The sequence below is a fragment of the Hesperophylax consimilis genome, chromosome 7, assembly GCF_061612785.1.
Source record: "Hesperophylax consimilis isolate HC1 chromosome 7, BYU_Hcon_1.0, whole genome shotgun sequence".
Lineage (NCBI taxonomy): Eukaryota > Metazoa > Arthropoda > Insecta > Trichoptera > Limnephilidae > Hesperophylax > Hesperophylax consimilis.
Window position 1 is genome coordinate 9,560,695 of NC_142842.1, and position 14,760 is coordinate 9,575,454.

The 14,760-nt window shown below is 38.7% G+C and overlaps 1 protein-coding gene across 1 annotated transcript; it reads left to right on the forward strand.

Moving 5' to 3' along the window:
• The first annotated feature begins 373 nt into the window (after nt 1-373).
• On the forward strand, nt 374-14,349 carry Tmx3 (Thioredoxin-related transmembrane protein 3). The gene is made up of 9 exons (XM_089633199.1): nt 374-517; nt 630-885; nt 2,061-2,244; nt 3,654-3,798; nt 6,341-6,563; nt 11,738-11,954; nt 12,948-13,143; nt 13,642-13,735; nt 13,824-14,349. Exons 1-8 carry the CDS (start codon nt 481-483, stop codon nt 13,665-13,667), a joined length of 1,284 nt encoding a protein of 427 aa, XP_089489325.1. The 5' UTR covers nt 374-480; the 3' UTR covers nt 13,668-13,735; nt 13,824-14,349.
• Nucleotides 14,350-14,760: the final 411 nt, after the last annotated feature.

Sequence of the window (14,760 nt, forward strand, 5' to 3'; positions counted from 1 at the left end):
CAAAAATAATCTAAAAAAATATTATCACTGTATGGCGTATGCAGGCTGTAGCCAGTATGTCTTGGGAGAAGTCCCTAGATCTGGGGAATTTTGAATGTCAAAGAGAGAAAGCGAGTATTTTATTGTATGGATTTTCAAATATTGTGGGGAATTACTTTCCTGATATTCTCTAGCCCCCCCCCAAGGATTTTGAAAATTATTGTGGGGAATCATACTTCGGAATTCTATTTAGAAAATTTTGTTGCAAATTATTCTTGAAATTGAAAATTTAGAAAATTGAAATTTAGGGAAATTGTAGGAAAATTTCGCAGTGAAATTTAGGGAAATAAAAATTTTGGGCATCCCATCACAGTCGCAGCCGTACGCGGAACCGCGAAACGTCAATCTATGTCAGTTTTTCTGTCATACATATTCATGATATTAGTTGAATTGTATTTGACATAAAGCTTTCCGTTTATGTGGTGAAATTGAAACCACAACATGAAGGCTTTTTATATATTTCACATAATTTCCATAGGTATCCATTTCAATTAATTATTTCGAATGTTAAATTACTAGTTCATGTTGGTGTGATAGATGTACGAAACATACATATAAATAAATCGACTATCATTTATCAATATTTCCAGTGGCCTATGTGTCTTGCAATGATGCATCTAGAGTTTTGGAGTTGAGTGACCGTTTTTTGGAGATCCACAATGACGGACACTGGCTGGTGATGTTCTATGCTCCATGGTGCGCCTACTGCCACCGCCTGGTGCCCGTCTGGTCTCATGTGGCACAGGCATTGCACACCTCAAGTGTTAAAGTCGCCCGGCTGGACTGCACCAGATTTACTACCGTTGCAACCCATTACAAGATTCGAGCCTTTCCAACTATCATGTTGTAAGTAAACATTACAATATGTAAACAATTTTGTTAACTAAAAATCGAAAGAGGCCTGCCATACACTCAACATTAAAGTGCGCTGATAGTGTTATACATTAAAATGTGTAACACTATCAGCAGTCTACATTGAATGGTTGTCGATGATTGTGCGAAAATGTTAAACACCTACTGTCTGGCTGACTTTATTTGCAGTTTGGTGAAATTATGATTACCTTGAAGTGCACTGCAGTGTGCGGGGTTTTAGCAGTTTTTAATGCATTTCATTACTGTCCTTGAAAATTGAAAGTAAAAAGTCTAATTTTGCAGAAGCGTGTCTATTATTTCAAATGTATTTTTCAGTATTAAATTTGGTTTTCAGATATTTAAGAAATTTCACCAGGCTCATAAGAGTTAATGGAAGGTTTGCTTTTGATGCGTTGTAATTATCTATTTATTTTTATCGTTGATATTTAGAGTACAGTGTATTTACTTTTAAGCGATGGCTAAAGTTATTTTAGTTACAAAGATGATATGGTCAGTACTTGATTCCTACCACATTAATATATGTTTACACTCTATTAGCACTCAGACGAATCGAGTCCAATACACACAGCCAGTAACCGACTTGCTCCCTTTTGACAAGAAGTTACTCTTAGTAAAAGAACTACTATGTCGTCATAAGCAAAAAGGCAGCTAGTAATTTGCAGAAGTCTGAAGTACTTTATATTATAATAAGTGAAAGGTTTTGTGTATCAGAATGTGACTTTTGCAAATTCCCACCATAAGCTTTTTGCTTATGTCGGTAGTATAAATCTCATATTTGTTTCACATCTTGTTTGTTTTAAGATTATTATGTATTAATCTTGATTTAGCTCACACTATTGTGTGCTGATAACCTACAAAGACAAATACACACAGATCGACATTTGGCAATATATTTCTAAATATTAAAATAATTTAAGTACAGACAAGACAATTGAATTGATAAATGGCTAATGTGCCTTTGATCAGTATGGCACTTTGGTAGTAATTTATTCTTTCCAGTGCTGATACATCCATATTAAAGTTAATATTAATTATTGTGGCAGACATACATATTTTCTTTTTAAGTATTAAACATATTTTCAGTTGCAGTAACTTCTTTACGCATTCTATCATGTATCTAGTTACCATTGATATTTTTTTCTTTTTAGTTTGAAAGGATCATTAAAACATGAGTTTGCTGGGGAACAAACAAAGGAAGAGTTGGTTAACTACGCCCTGCGTATGGCCGGTCCTCCCGTCTCTGTAGTAACTAAACCTGATACTGTCGATATCATCAAAGAAAAAAACCCAATTTTCTTCACATATGTTGGTCAACAGTCAGGACCTTTATGGGTAAGTTACCCATTATTTTAATCCCCCAACTATTAACTGCCACTCATAGTCCCTTAGGATACGACCAACTACAATAGCAGTTCAGTGAAATCATGATTACCTTCAGGTGCACTGCAATGTGTAGTTTATAGAGCTAGGTTTTAGAAGTTTTTAACGCATTAACGTCTAAACTAAAAACTTACCTTTTTAAGCTGTCGTACCCTTAAATTAAATATACCATTCCTAAGAGAAAGTCCAGTTATATTCAATTTTTCAATTAAGTCCTATATCCTGTATCTAAATTTTGCCAATAAACAATTAGATAATGTTAATTAAGTATTAATCTCAAGTGACCTACCAGGTAAGTATTGTACTGTATATTTTCTCCATAAATAGTTAAGTAATAACATAGATCACTGTAGAAATGTATTATAAGTTTGTACAGCGCCCTTGAGGTGATTTTGCACAAAAACGGCGCTATACAAGTCATCCAATTATTATTATTATTATTATTCAATATTGTCCATGAAAATTCCCAAGTAAAATGTTGACATTGTAGATGCCTGTCAATTATTTCAAATATTATTTTCCATATTATATTTACAAAATATTAGCCATCTTCTAAGGGTTAAAGAAAATTACTACACTTGCACTATACAGTTTAATGCAAACTCTCTCGCTATCTGCCACCCCAAAAACAAAGCAAGTTTCCAATTAGCGAAAGCGGCAGATTATAGTGCATGCATACAAAATATGTTACAAAAATCTTTTATAAAATTTCTATTTTTTTGGTTTAAAATTTGAGATATAATTTTTATGCTTACAAAAAGACTCCATTTTGTAAACTTATTCAAACAAAAAACGTGACAGAACGAAAGGAATTGAAACACTTGCCACAGTTGCTAGAATGCACAAAGGCCAAACTGAATTGTCCTAAAACAACAATAATAATTTTTAACAGTGGTAAAATGGTCAGCGAGAGCAATCTAGAAATAACGGCAGATTATAGTAGTTGTTGGATAATCGAGCTGTGGATTACTGAAACGATTACTGTTCTGAGATTTGGTTCATTTTTCCTTGCATATTTTTTTATTCTCCCTTTAAAAATCTACACAATCCATGGTTTATAGTTCTGCCGCTGGTCTGGTTGCAAGGGAACTGTCAGCGGTATGCCTGGACAAGCTTGTTAAAAATTTTAAATCATTAAACTTATCTGTAATTTGTGCAAATCTAGGCCGTTACAAAAGTATCAATTTGAACTCAAAACAACCTTCAACTTTCAAGTCATATTATGTAACCTCCGCTCATTATGCGTAACTTATTATATGGTATATGTATATCTCTCATAATATGGCTTCATTCTTGTTGTTAGTGATTGTCTTAGAATAATTTGTGTTGTATAACTCAAGACTGTTGTTTTAATTTTTCAGGATATGTTCTTTTACATCGCTGAGAAATACCAACCTCTGGCCTCATTCTACGCAACTTCAGAAGAGGTGGCCAGTAAACATGTGCCCTTGGATAATCTCCCGGTCGTTTTTGTATACAAAGATAGTTCTCCATATTACTTCCCAGGTTTGATTGTAATAAATATGTTAAATAGATATTCGATCGGATTTTAACTTCAATGTTTCAAAGACCCAGTCATGTCTGATTACGTCTAAAAGGGATCGAAAGTGACCGGCTCAAGCATCAGGGCTTCATTGAAGACAGAGTTAAGTTAGCATCTCAGAAGCTGGGCGTACTGTACAGGGCCTGCAGATACGTTAATAATACATGACTACTGACCCTGTGCAAATCGCACTGTTCGGCAGTATCTCTGGTCTAGAGCCCCAAAATATTTGACAAAAACTCTTAACCCTTTCACACCCACATTATTGTTTCCACATATATAAAATATGTAATGCTTGATAATACCTCAGAAAATTATTTGAAAATTTTTGGTATTTAATTTTTTTTTTTTTTTTAGAAATTTTTTATGTTAATTTGGTTTAACATTGGGCGTCAGAGGGTATTTTTTAAATAATAACGTAAAATAAACATAACACAAAAGTAATAATCTCTAAGGTACAATAACATTTTAACTAAAATTGATTCAGAAATAAAGAAATAATCCAGGATAATAAATCTTTAAAAATTCACCGTACTAGTCGAAAACATGTCCGTCACTACCAGTGTTAATTTGAATGAACATTGAAATTCATTTACAATATTCTGGCAAATGACTGTGATCAGTGAATTGAACTGATGTTATTATTATAGAACACATCTTAAAAATATTTGTAATTCGAGTATAAAATATTGATATCTCACCTTAAATTAAGTAATCAATGACGGCAGAAATTCGATGAAACTCACAATCAGCAGATGTCAAAATATTTATCGTTGTTTTAGAGGGAATAAGAATTTCGACCGAGCAGAAAAAATAGACGCCACAGAAAAGACTACAAGCTATAAGAAAAAGAAAAAATGGCTTTTCTAAATCGCTACCTTGACGTTAAAAAAATTCACAAAGTTCATGTTAATTTGAATTAACACTGGGACTGAAAGGGTTAACTATGTGCAGAAAAGAGCAGTCCGTTTGATAGATTTCCCTATCTTAACAGAATCGAAATGATTGCAATCTTTAGAGCAGAGGCGTCAGGTGAGAATGCTGTCCTTGTTCTACCGGCATTTCAATGGAAAATGCTTCTAGGACCTAGATCCCCTCGACACCGATGCAGTCAGGAAAATACGCACCAAACATTTTTACATTTGTTACATGAGAATAAGTCATTTCTATGACTCATTCTTGAATTCAACAGCGCCGGCTGTGAAACAATTTGCCTGCCTCTGTATTTCCTCCCTCCTACAACATGGATCTCTTCAAGACCCGACAGGACAAGAGGAGTTAATCTTAAAAAAAAACTCTGATGTGTATATATTGTGCCAAGTTCAATTGAATTTTGAACAACTACTGTGGTAAAGCCTTGCTGTGGACGCTGTTAAGTTGCGTATACATTTGCGAATCGAAATGCGTGGCGAGCCTCGAATTATGGGAAAGGAAAAAAGCAGCAGCGAATAGCGCAAAACAATGGCTTGCGGTTGCTTCATTCCTTTCCCATAATTAGTTCAGCTCACGTTACGGTTCGCAAATGTATAAGCAGCATTATGTGTGCCATCTATTGTCTCTGATTGTGTATCAGACAGAAGTGTGTGACACACAAGACTATAAATGGGGCCGGTGATCCCAATCCGTGGAGGCGGAAGGCGTCGTCCTTCAGTGGCGTCGGGGGGTAGAGCGGGGCGTCTCTATAGCCGTGTTAGCTGGTCCGATGCTGGTTCTCGTCCTTGTCGTAGAGTCCGGGTCTGGTCGTAGAGGCAGAGAGGTCCGGGGTGAGGCGAGGGGCAGAAGAAGAGAAGGCGAGTAGAGGCAGAAGTCGGAGCGAGGTAGAAGGCAGAGCAGAGAGAGTTGTAGAGCTGGTGGAGGTTGCTGGCTATCTGCCTTTCCAAGGGACTGTTGCCCGTTTTATAGGCCGCCGGCGGCCGCGCGACACTCGCACGGGCCCGCTTTCTCTTTGATTCCTGAAATCGAGGGCCGTGTTTGTGACGCGATCGCGGCGCCGCCGGTCTGGTTACCGCCTCTCGGCCGGTAATTTCGGGCCCGTGGTCGAACGCGACCACGGCCTTTCTTTGTTCAGGCACGATCCTCAGAATCGCGCCTGTGGAACGTTCTGACGGCAAATCACCTCGCACGCCATGACGGCGCACGGCCCTTCGCTTCAGGCCGTGGCCGAACGTTCCCTCTCGTATAAGCACGATTCTCATAACCGTGCCCGAATTAAATGCTATTATGATATCCACCAGCTCTCCCAGTATACTTCTCTGCCCGTGTCCCCTAGCCAAGCTCCGACGTTTCATTTATTGTTTTTATATTACATTTTCATTTTTACATAATTTCATACATAGAGATTCATAACAGTTTAATTTTATACATTTACATATTTCTTAATTTAGGATTTTATTTTATAATTTTAACGTGGGTGACTGCGGCCGAGCCCGGAGCAGTACGTCCGTTACAGATTGATTGATATGTTTCATATGCATAGTTAAAATTCTTTTATTATTTCCATTTCAGAGGACCAAAGAATCTTAGAAGACCAAACGCTTCTCAATACCACCATGCACAAATGGATTGATGCAGAAAGGTTTGGAACTTTCCCCAAAATATCTAGGGCCAACATAAACGAATTGCTGGCTTTGGAAAAATTCCTTGTATTGGCTGTTGTCGAAGAAAACAAACTCAATGAGATTTCAACTGAAGAAACTGAATTCAAAAACATGGTAGAGTCAGTTATAAGGTAGATATATTTTTTAATATTCTCTATTCTCAGATGGGAGAAGACCTTACCAACCATTCTGGGTGGGATTTGGCCTCTTTCACAAATATTTTCAATTGGCTACTCCAATCTTTCTTTCACGCATTCACATATTGCATTCTTACCATATTTTCAGCCAATCAAAGAAAGGGACAACAAGTGTATACAATCATCAAATTTGAATGTAATATTTTACTGAGATTTTCTTTTCTGAAGTCAAATAACATCTTTGAAACATGTTGTATGCAAGCAATGCATTTGTGTGAGTTCTGTTATTGACTCAACTCTGGCTGATACAGAGAAGATATACCACCATACAACTCTGTCTCGGCATACACACCTTGCTTCATTTCCATTCATATATCGTCTCATACATACACTTCTGAAAATTCTACCATATTTGTTGTCAACCGAACGTAGGGGGTATTTCACTATCTCTGATTATGTTCTGACTAAGCACTAATTGATTAGTCATTTTTTCGTTTTCACTATATCTGAATAACGCTAACGCTCGGGTTAAAGTTCGATTTGACTAATCAGTGCTGGAACCTCACGTTAGGCGCTATTCCTCGAATCAAAGATGGCGTCAAAACATTCCGAGTTTGACAGCTGAGAAGTGAGTCGAATTTTGTTGAATGAATTTGAATGCTTGTATGATCCATCCTGAATTATTTGATTGTGTTCAAAATAAGAAACAATGTATTAATTCGACACAAATCTATCTAAAATGACCTGATAATCAACATAACATAACCAAAAAATGCACACTTCGCGGTGTGCGGACTGTGACGCATGACAGCCGTGGCAGTAGATGGAGTAACTGCAAACATTTTGCGATGTTGCCAGACTTTGAAGGTACACCCACCCTGTCCCACCCCGGTATAGGTGACTTATGGTCACCCCTTCGGAGCTCTCGCATGAATCTAATTTTTTTGAATAAACGGCTCTACAATTTATATAAATGAAGCTAGGCCTTCAAAGTCCCCGCATACGGTGTTATGAAACGGTATGCAAGCGCTTACAAGTACTAAACTAAGGACAACACAGAAAAATAAACAACAAAACAATCAAGTTCAAGAGTCAGGCAGATAGTTGGTGGAGGGGACCCACACTCCAGTACCTGTAAACACATAAAAGTAAAGTAAACAATAGAGTGACGGGGGAGTTTCGCCGAACCACGACTGGCAGTCCTGTTGAGAAATTGGTGGTGGTTGGGGCGACTGGTGCAGGTCAGGACTTCCACACCCCTTAGCCGACCACCCGGTGGTGCCCTGAAGGTAAGTATTGGAAAAAGAGGGATAAAACCCTAAAGAACCTAGGGGAAAGAAGCGTCAGGAGGTCGGAGGCAGGGTGGAGGTTACCCCAGCCCGCACAGTCACCCCTCTGACCACCAACGCTCATCAGGGGTGGCGCAGGTGACTGGCGGAGTCCCCCGGTAAGAAAGAATAATAAGAAGCTCCAGTCGTGCATGCGGGGACGAGGCCCGTTATCCAACCCCTAATGGGGAAAATAAACAAGACAAAACAGACAACGGAGTTCAGTTCTCGCCTGTAAACTCGTTGCTGTTACTAAAAAAAAAAGAAAAGAAAACCGGAAAAAATACATGTAAAAAGAAGAGAAAATAAGAGGAAAAATGAAAAACAATAATCAATCCAAAAAGTGCCACATAAGGGCAACGGTAAATAAGTAAAAACAAAAGTAAAAGTGTAAAAATAAGATCTGCATGGTCTGTAAAGAGGACAGTAAGTATTGAATAAGATAACAAAGTAAAGTAAGAGAGATAATTAGTAAACACAAATATATAAGAGTGCTTACAGTGTCTGTAAAAAGAAAAACAGTGTGTTAACCTTGACAGGGAAAAAGAAACATATGAAGAGAAAACAGAAAATAAGAATTAAAAAGTACAAGACAAGTTAATTAAAAAAACAAAATATAAACGAATGGAAATCATCTGCAACAGCTGGTACAGTAAGAAAAAGAAATAAGATAAGAATAATAAAATAAGAAAAACAGAATAGCATATACAATAATGAAAGAGTTGCAAAAGAATAAGTCATGGCGCAGGAGCAGTACACCGGGAGTTCCCAATTATTACACTAGTCAACGACTCTAAGCACAGGCCATCTCTCAACCCAGATCCTAGTAAACTTCCTCAAACATTCGAAATTCACACTGTTAGAAACAAGATCGGTGTTCCACACCGGTCTAATGGGGACATTCAGACCTTCTATCATTTCGTCTCTGGCATCCTTCAAAATCTCACAGTGCCACAGAATGTGCTCGGCCGACTGGTAATTATTGCCACAAGCGCAATTGGGGTGGGTGGACAGGGCAAAGCTGTGAAGCCTTCCCCTGAATTCCCCATGTCCTGAAAGGAGCTGCGTAACGTGATGGTCCAGTTTGAGGAAGGCCCCTTCCATTCTGAGTTTAACTGAAGGGAAGAAGGAGAAGGTCCATCTTCCCTTGCTCGACCTATCCCAACGGACCTGCCACTCTTTGAGCGACAGGTCCCTCATCGTTCGGAGCAGTCCTGGGAGAGTTCCTGGTCCACCCGGTGTCAGGACGACACCAAGGTGGTTGGCCGGGGATCCACGGATTAATCGCTGCTTCGCTAACACCTCCCTAATTTCTAGATCGATTGGTAATATACCAGCCAAAATTGGCAAAGCGTCCGAAGCAACGGTTCGATATGCCCCAGATAGTGCCAGCAGGGGAGTGCGCTGACCCCCAGTGAGAGCAAGAAGTATTAAGCAGTTATCCAGGCGATGCTCCCAAACAGAGGCGGCATATGCGACTTGCGCAACATATACCCCCTTGTAGAGAGCGTGCAAAGCCGGTCTGCGAAGTCCCCACTCTGCCGTGGAGATTCTTCGAAGCTTCAGAAACAGCGACTGAGCCCTGCAGGATACATCTTTGACATGAGCCAGAAAGGAGGACGATCGATCTAGAGTGACACCTAAATATTTAACGTTATCCACAAATTTGATATTAGTGTCTCCCATACGGATGGTAGGGTTTCTTGTCTTATTGAAAGAACCCTTCATCAGGAGGCCCATAGTCTTCTGGGGAGCGAAGGTCATTTTATTCCTCTCCCCCCATTTAAGGAGGGTGTCCAAACCTTCACCAGCCTTACGTTCGACTTCTCTTCTACTGTCCCCAGAGACAAGATACATTTTATCATCCGCATAGTCGATCATGATACATCCTTCAGGTAAGGGTAACCTAGAGGAGTCATCGAAGGTTATGTTCCAAAATTTAGGACCTAGTGCGGAGCCTTGAGGACACCCCATATCGGTTTCGCGTTCAATAACAGTGTCACCGTGAGAAATGTTGCCAGACTATTTCGAGTGTTATCTATCCGGAAGCTCGAAACAATGGAGAAACGGTCGCCGTTGAATAACGAAGTTATTCTGATCTTTAAAGCCAGCCAACGGATAGCTAGTCAGATATTTAGCCCGACATAGTGAAATACCCCCTTAATGTCAAACAAAGTTATCTACAAAAAAAACTTACCAATAATAATAATAATTAGTACATATAATCGATAAGGTTATTTGACTTTAAACCCTCAAATCTTCTTACTATATAAAAATTCAGCTTGCTTATGTTTGCGCTCGCAGAACTCAAAAAGTAGTCAACTGATATCAATGAAAATTTCAAAGTTTGTTCTTATTAGTGCCGGGATTGTTTAGAGAGTGGTTTGAATGGTAGACGAATACTTAACGATAAATATCTCTGTACCGTAATGAGATACGAAGTCGAATTAAAGCCGATGTAATGTAGTTTTTTGACAGTAACATTGTATGGTGGAAGAAGTTGGAGACGCCTGAGAAAGACCTTAGCAATAGTGAAGCATTGTGGGTCCACTAGTTATTGGTATGTTTTTTTGAAGATAACGTTGTTTATATTTTATATTTTTCTTGTCTATGAACACTTTTCTGGCGGGTATTTTTTGCGCTGGCTCTACGCTGTCTTCGGACGAAAATAAAGTACTAAATAAAAATCGAATATTATTTGAAATGCAACTCAATTAACCTCGTAATATGTTTATTACAGTCCGCCTATCGGTATTTGCCCATACCTGCTTTCTTTAAATACGCCCGACATCTCTCGCTCGCTTGCACGTAAGAGTTGAGTGGGGCGGAACAGGGATAGAGATTCGAATCGGGTTTCACGGTCATAAAAACCCTCATTCCAGGAATTGAATTATTACAATAACAAATAATATACTATCCTTTAGTTGAAACACCGATGTAAACGAAAGGCATGAATATAAATATAAAATGAAGACTTGCATTACGATTCGTTAATTATATAGTTGGGACCTTTACAAAGAGATTGATGTATAATATTAATATAAAAACATTGAATAATTCCGTCTTTTCTGCCATTGAAATGAGGCCGGCGCAATAGGTAGTGTTACCCTTCCCGGCGTTAAGCATCAATCGACCGAACGGGTAAAACTACCTTTCCCCGCCGAAGTGTGTTAATTATAAAAAAATAAAGTTACAAAGTTTTATAAAAAAAGCTACTACTTTTAAACCTACTTAATGACGTAAAAGGGGACCCAAATTCATTCCGGACATAGATTATAATACATAAACATTAAAATCATTGCTAAATAAAAAAACCAAAAAATGTAGTTACCAACTTGGCAGTCTTCTTCTTCTTTCATATGGTGGGGGGATCAGAGGGGGACATCTAGGTCTGCGAGCCATTCTAGGACCTCAGGCGTCGCCATGTGAACCTCATCAATCCCGCCGGGGAATGAATGGAGCGGGCATTCGTTGACAACATGTTCGGTAGTCTGCATCGTACCACATTCACACATCGCTGACTCTTTAAGGCCCCATCTGTGCTTCATGTGAGCACAGCGGCTATTGATGGCGGACCAGGTTTTGCGAGGCAATGAGAACCCAGGCTGTCTCTCGGTGGGGTCCTGTATGAAATAGGCATTTCCCACGTTGGCTGTTTGCCACTCAAGTTTCCACCTATCTTCTGGGGTGAGAGGTAATCGGAGGAGCCTCTCTCCTTCCGCCCAGAAGGGCTTTCGGGACTTCAAGCGGCATGCCGGGTGGGAGACGATATCTTTTGGCAGTAACCCCACGATATATCAATTGTTAACATTTAGTATTGATGAAATCATAACGTTTCAGACAAAAGCGCGACACTCTCCACAAGCACTTTCAGTTTGGTTGGGTGGGCTCCCCCGAGCTGGCTAACTCCATAGTGATGTCGGTGGTGTCCGTGCCGCACCTCATAGTCATCAACTCCACCACCAAGCATCACCACATCCCCGAGGACGATCCTAGCCAGCTCACTCCGGAGGCTTTGCACTCTTTCTTGGAAACTATATACAACCAGACTGCACCGGTAATTGTACCTTTTTTAATGTAAAAACCTCATAGTTTGACATGAGAAGTTTTCATGCTTACTTACTAAAGTACTCATAAATTAATAAAAAATAATTATTCAGTTTGGTTCAAATTCAAAATTAAGTACATATGCATGTTTTTTTGTTTCTATTTTATCACTCCCTTGAAAAGGGAAATTTAAAAATTGAATAGATATTTTAGAACCAACATGATATTTTTTATGTGAATACTTAGTACAGGAGTCCCAACCAGAGGAGGCCCGTGACTGAATTTGATATCAGTCCATTTCACTGAAAAAATGGTAACATGTAATATAGGTAATTTAAATGAGCTGCATACGGATGTTGCTCACTGAAAAAATGGTTTTTCAGTGAGCAATATCTGTCACTCCAAGATACATCCTCTCCGAAAATTGTAATCACTGCTCTAATGTAATCTCTAAATACAAATGAATTACCGTTATGAGAGTAGTCTGTCTCTCTCATTTCACGGTTTCAGACACTCGAGAGAGTGCCCATAGTGATAGATATGCATAGTAATCTAGTAGAGTTGCTAAGGTTTAAATGATATGGCAGGAATCCTTCATGAGCGGAGCATAAGTTCATATATCGAGCGTAAGTTTGTATATGTTTGGCGCACATATTCTCTCGTTATTACTGTACTATTGTACATTTTGTATTACTGTTCTTACTTATCTAATGTTACCATGAATGTGCGGCAGTGCATTGCACAAATGCACTAAGGCAGGGAACGCCTCTGGTCCCAACTGCTCCTGGAGCAACTGGAGTCAGTGGGACTATGGCATTCATAATTGAAGTATGTTGTAAGGCTGAAGAGAGTGGGGAAGGAAAAAAGATGGGAGAGGAAGGCTAAAGCCATTTATCTTAAATTAGGGTTCTCCGTGATATTACGATAATATGTACATATAAACCTTTCAGAATGGCGAAGACCTTTAGACGTGCTTTTCTTATTTTGTTTTGTTAATTTTCAGGTTTACGGCGGTGACAACATCATGGTCCGCTTTTACAGGATGTATTTCCAGGCGAAGACCTCCCTGGAATACATGTGGCTAGGAAATCCAGTTCTAACTACACTCATATTCGGACTTCCTCTAGGATTTCTTTCTCTGATCTTCTACTCAGTTTGCTGCACGGATATCTTAGATGCGGAAGAAGAAGAAACTGACGGTCAGTTTAAATTCAAACGCATTCTATATTACAGGGGCGGTTAGTGAGCCTCCGAGCTAGGCAAGATACTTTTGAAAACGGCCAATTCCACAGCAGCAGGAATCTTACGTATTCGGTTGTGGCTTCCACTGATTTCTTCTTTTCATTCTCCGCTGGCCATATAAGTGCTTCAGAAGCACCAATGTCTTGCTTGCTTGTTTGCTTCTGTGAATTCCAGTCATAGAGAATTGATTCGAGGAAGATTGCAGAGAGGTGTAGCTGCAGGTGCAAGTTTTAACAAAGCTTAATTTAATAATACTAAAACCTCCAAAGTTCATAACTAATCTATGATATTTCTAATGGTTTACGATTCTAATATGTATTAAGCCTAAAAGAATGTGTTTTATCACTGCCAGTAGACAAGCAGTGGTTTCAATGCTAAAAGAAACCAACCGCCACTGCTGAATTATATTATTTAATAAACGTAAAAGGAAACTGATAAGTGTTTAAAAATTCCAGATGGTGATCACAAGAAAAAAGAATAAGAAATACAAAATAAATATCTGTATCCGATCCATCCCACCGATTTGGATTTTCGAAATGCAATCAAAAGGTAAGGAGTAGTTGAGATTTAATATTTGTGTTTGGTTCACTTATTTTCAATAGTGTTCATTTGAAACGTAACAACTTTAATATTTTAGGTTTTCCCTGACTCCTTAGATAACGGGTGATTATCTAATAAAACAGGAGGTAGATGTTGAAATAATAAGCAGGAAGAAAGATCACATGCCATGACAAGCCCTCTTATAAAGGAGTTTCCCAAAAAAACTAGCGTGATAACAGAAACCTCTGATCAATGTTTACTTCAAAGTCATAAAGCATTGACTGTTCTGGTGGTTGAACAGATGTACCTCTGCCTGTCTTCATTGGTAAGGGTTAAAACCCTGAACTGCACATCAGCATCTATAACGGACCTTTCATTTTCACGGCACAAGCCGCTTAGGCTTAGTGTAGAAACAAGCATTTATTTATATGACATATACTGATATTATATAAAATAGATTTCATTCCATAGTTGAGGGTTCTGGTGTATTGTGACATTGTGAAGTAATTGTGTGCCATTTAGGATCTATGGCGAGGCTGCAATAAACAAATTGTGTTATTCAAGCCTAAAAGTCTATTTACATTTACCGGCACTGTGAGTGGCAGGCACGGCACAGAAGTGAGTAAAATTATGAGAATGTGTGGGCGAATTCAATTAGTTTTAATTTGAATTTCGAAGGAATTGAAAGGACTTCGCCCACAGTGTCATAATCAGCTGTTGATGCGGCATCATTTTACTTTCATATGTGCCGTGTCTGCCGCAAACGGTGCCAGTAGATGTGAATAGACCTTAATTCTCATTTGATGTATTTCACAAGCATGTTTTTTTAGATTCTACCTAAATTAAATTTATCAATGCCTAGGTTCTTAAAACGGGTTGTACTTATTAGCGCACTTCATTTTCCATAATCTTTTCCTGAATGGGTCCCTGATATACAGAGGAAAGATTTTTTTTAAATGATTTGATTCTGTATGCAATTTTCAGGTAAAGAATTATTAGTGGATTATTTCCAGCTAGAGTACAAACTCGTGTGT

Bases quoted from the DNA above. Each gene is read 5' to 3' on its own strand.
- Tmx3 (XM_089633199.1), top strand. From the start codon at position 481: ATGAAGGCTTTTTATATATTTCACATAATTTCCATAG. The intron at 518-629 runs GTATCCATTTCA...CAATATTTCCAG, and splicing joins ATTTCACATAATTTCCATAG to TGGCCTATGTGTCTTGCAAT. The intron at 2,245-3,653 runs GTAAGTTACCCA...TTAATTTTTCAG, and splicing joins AACAGTCAGGACCTTTATGG to GATATGTTCTTTTACATCGC.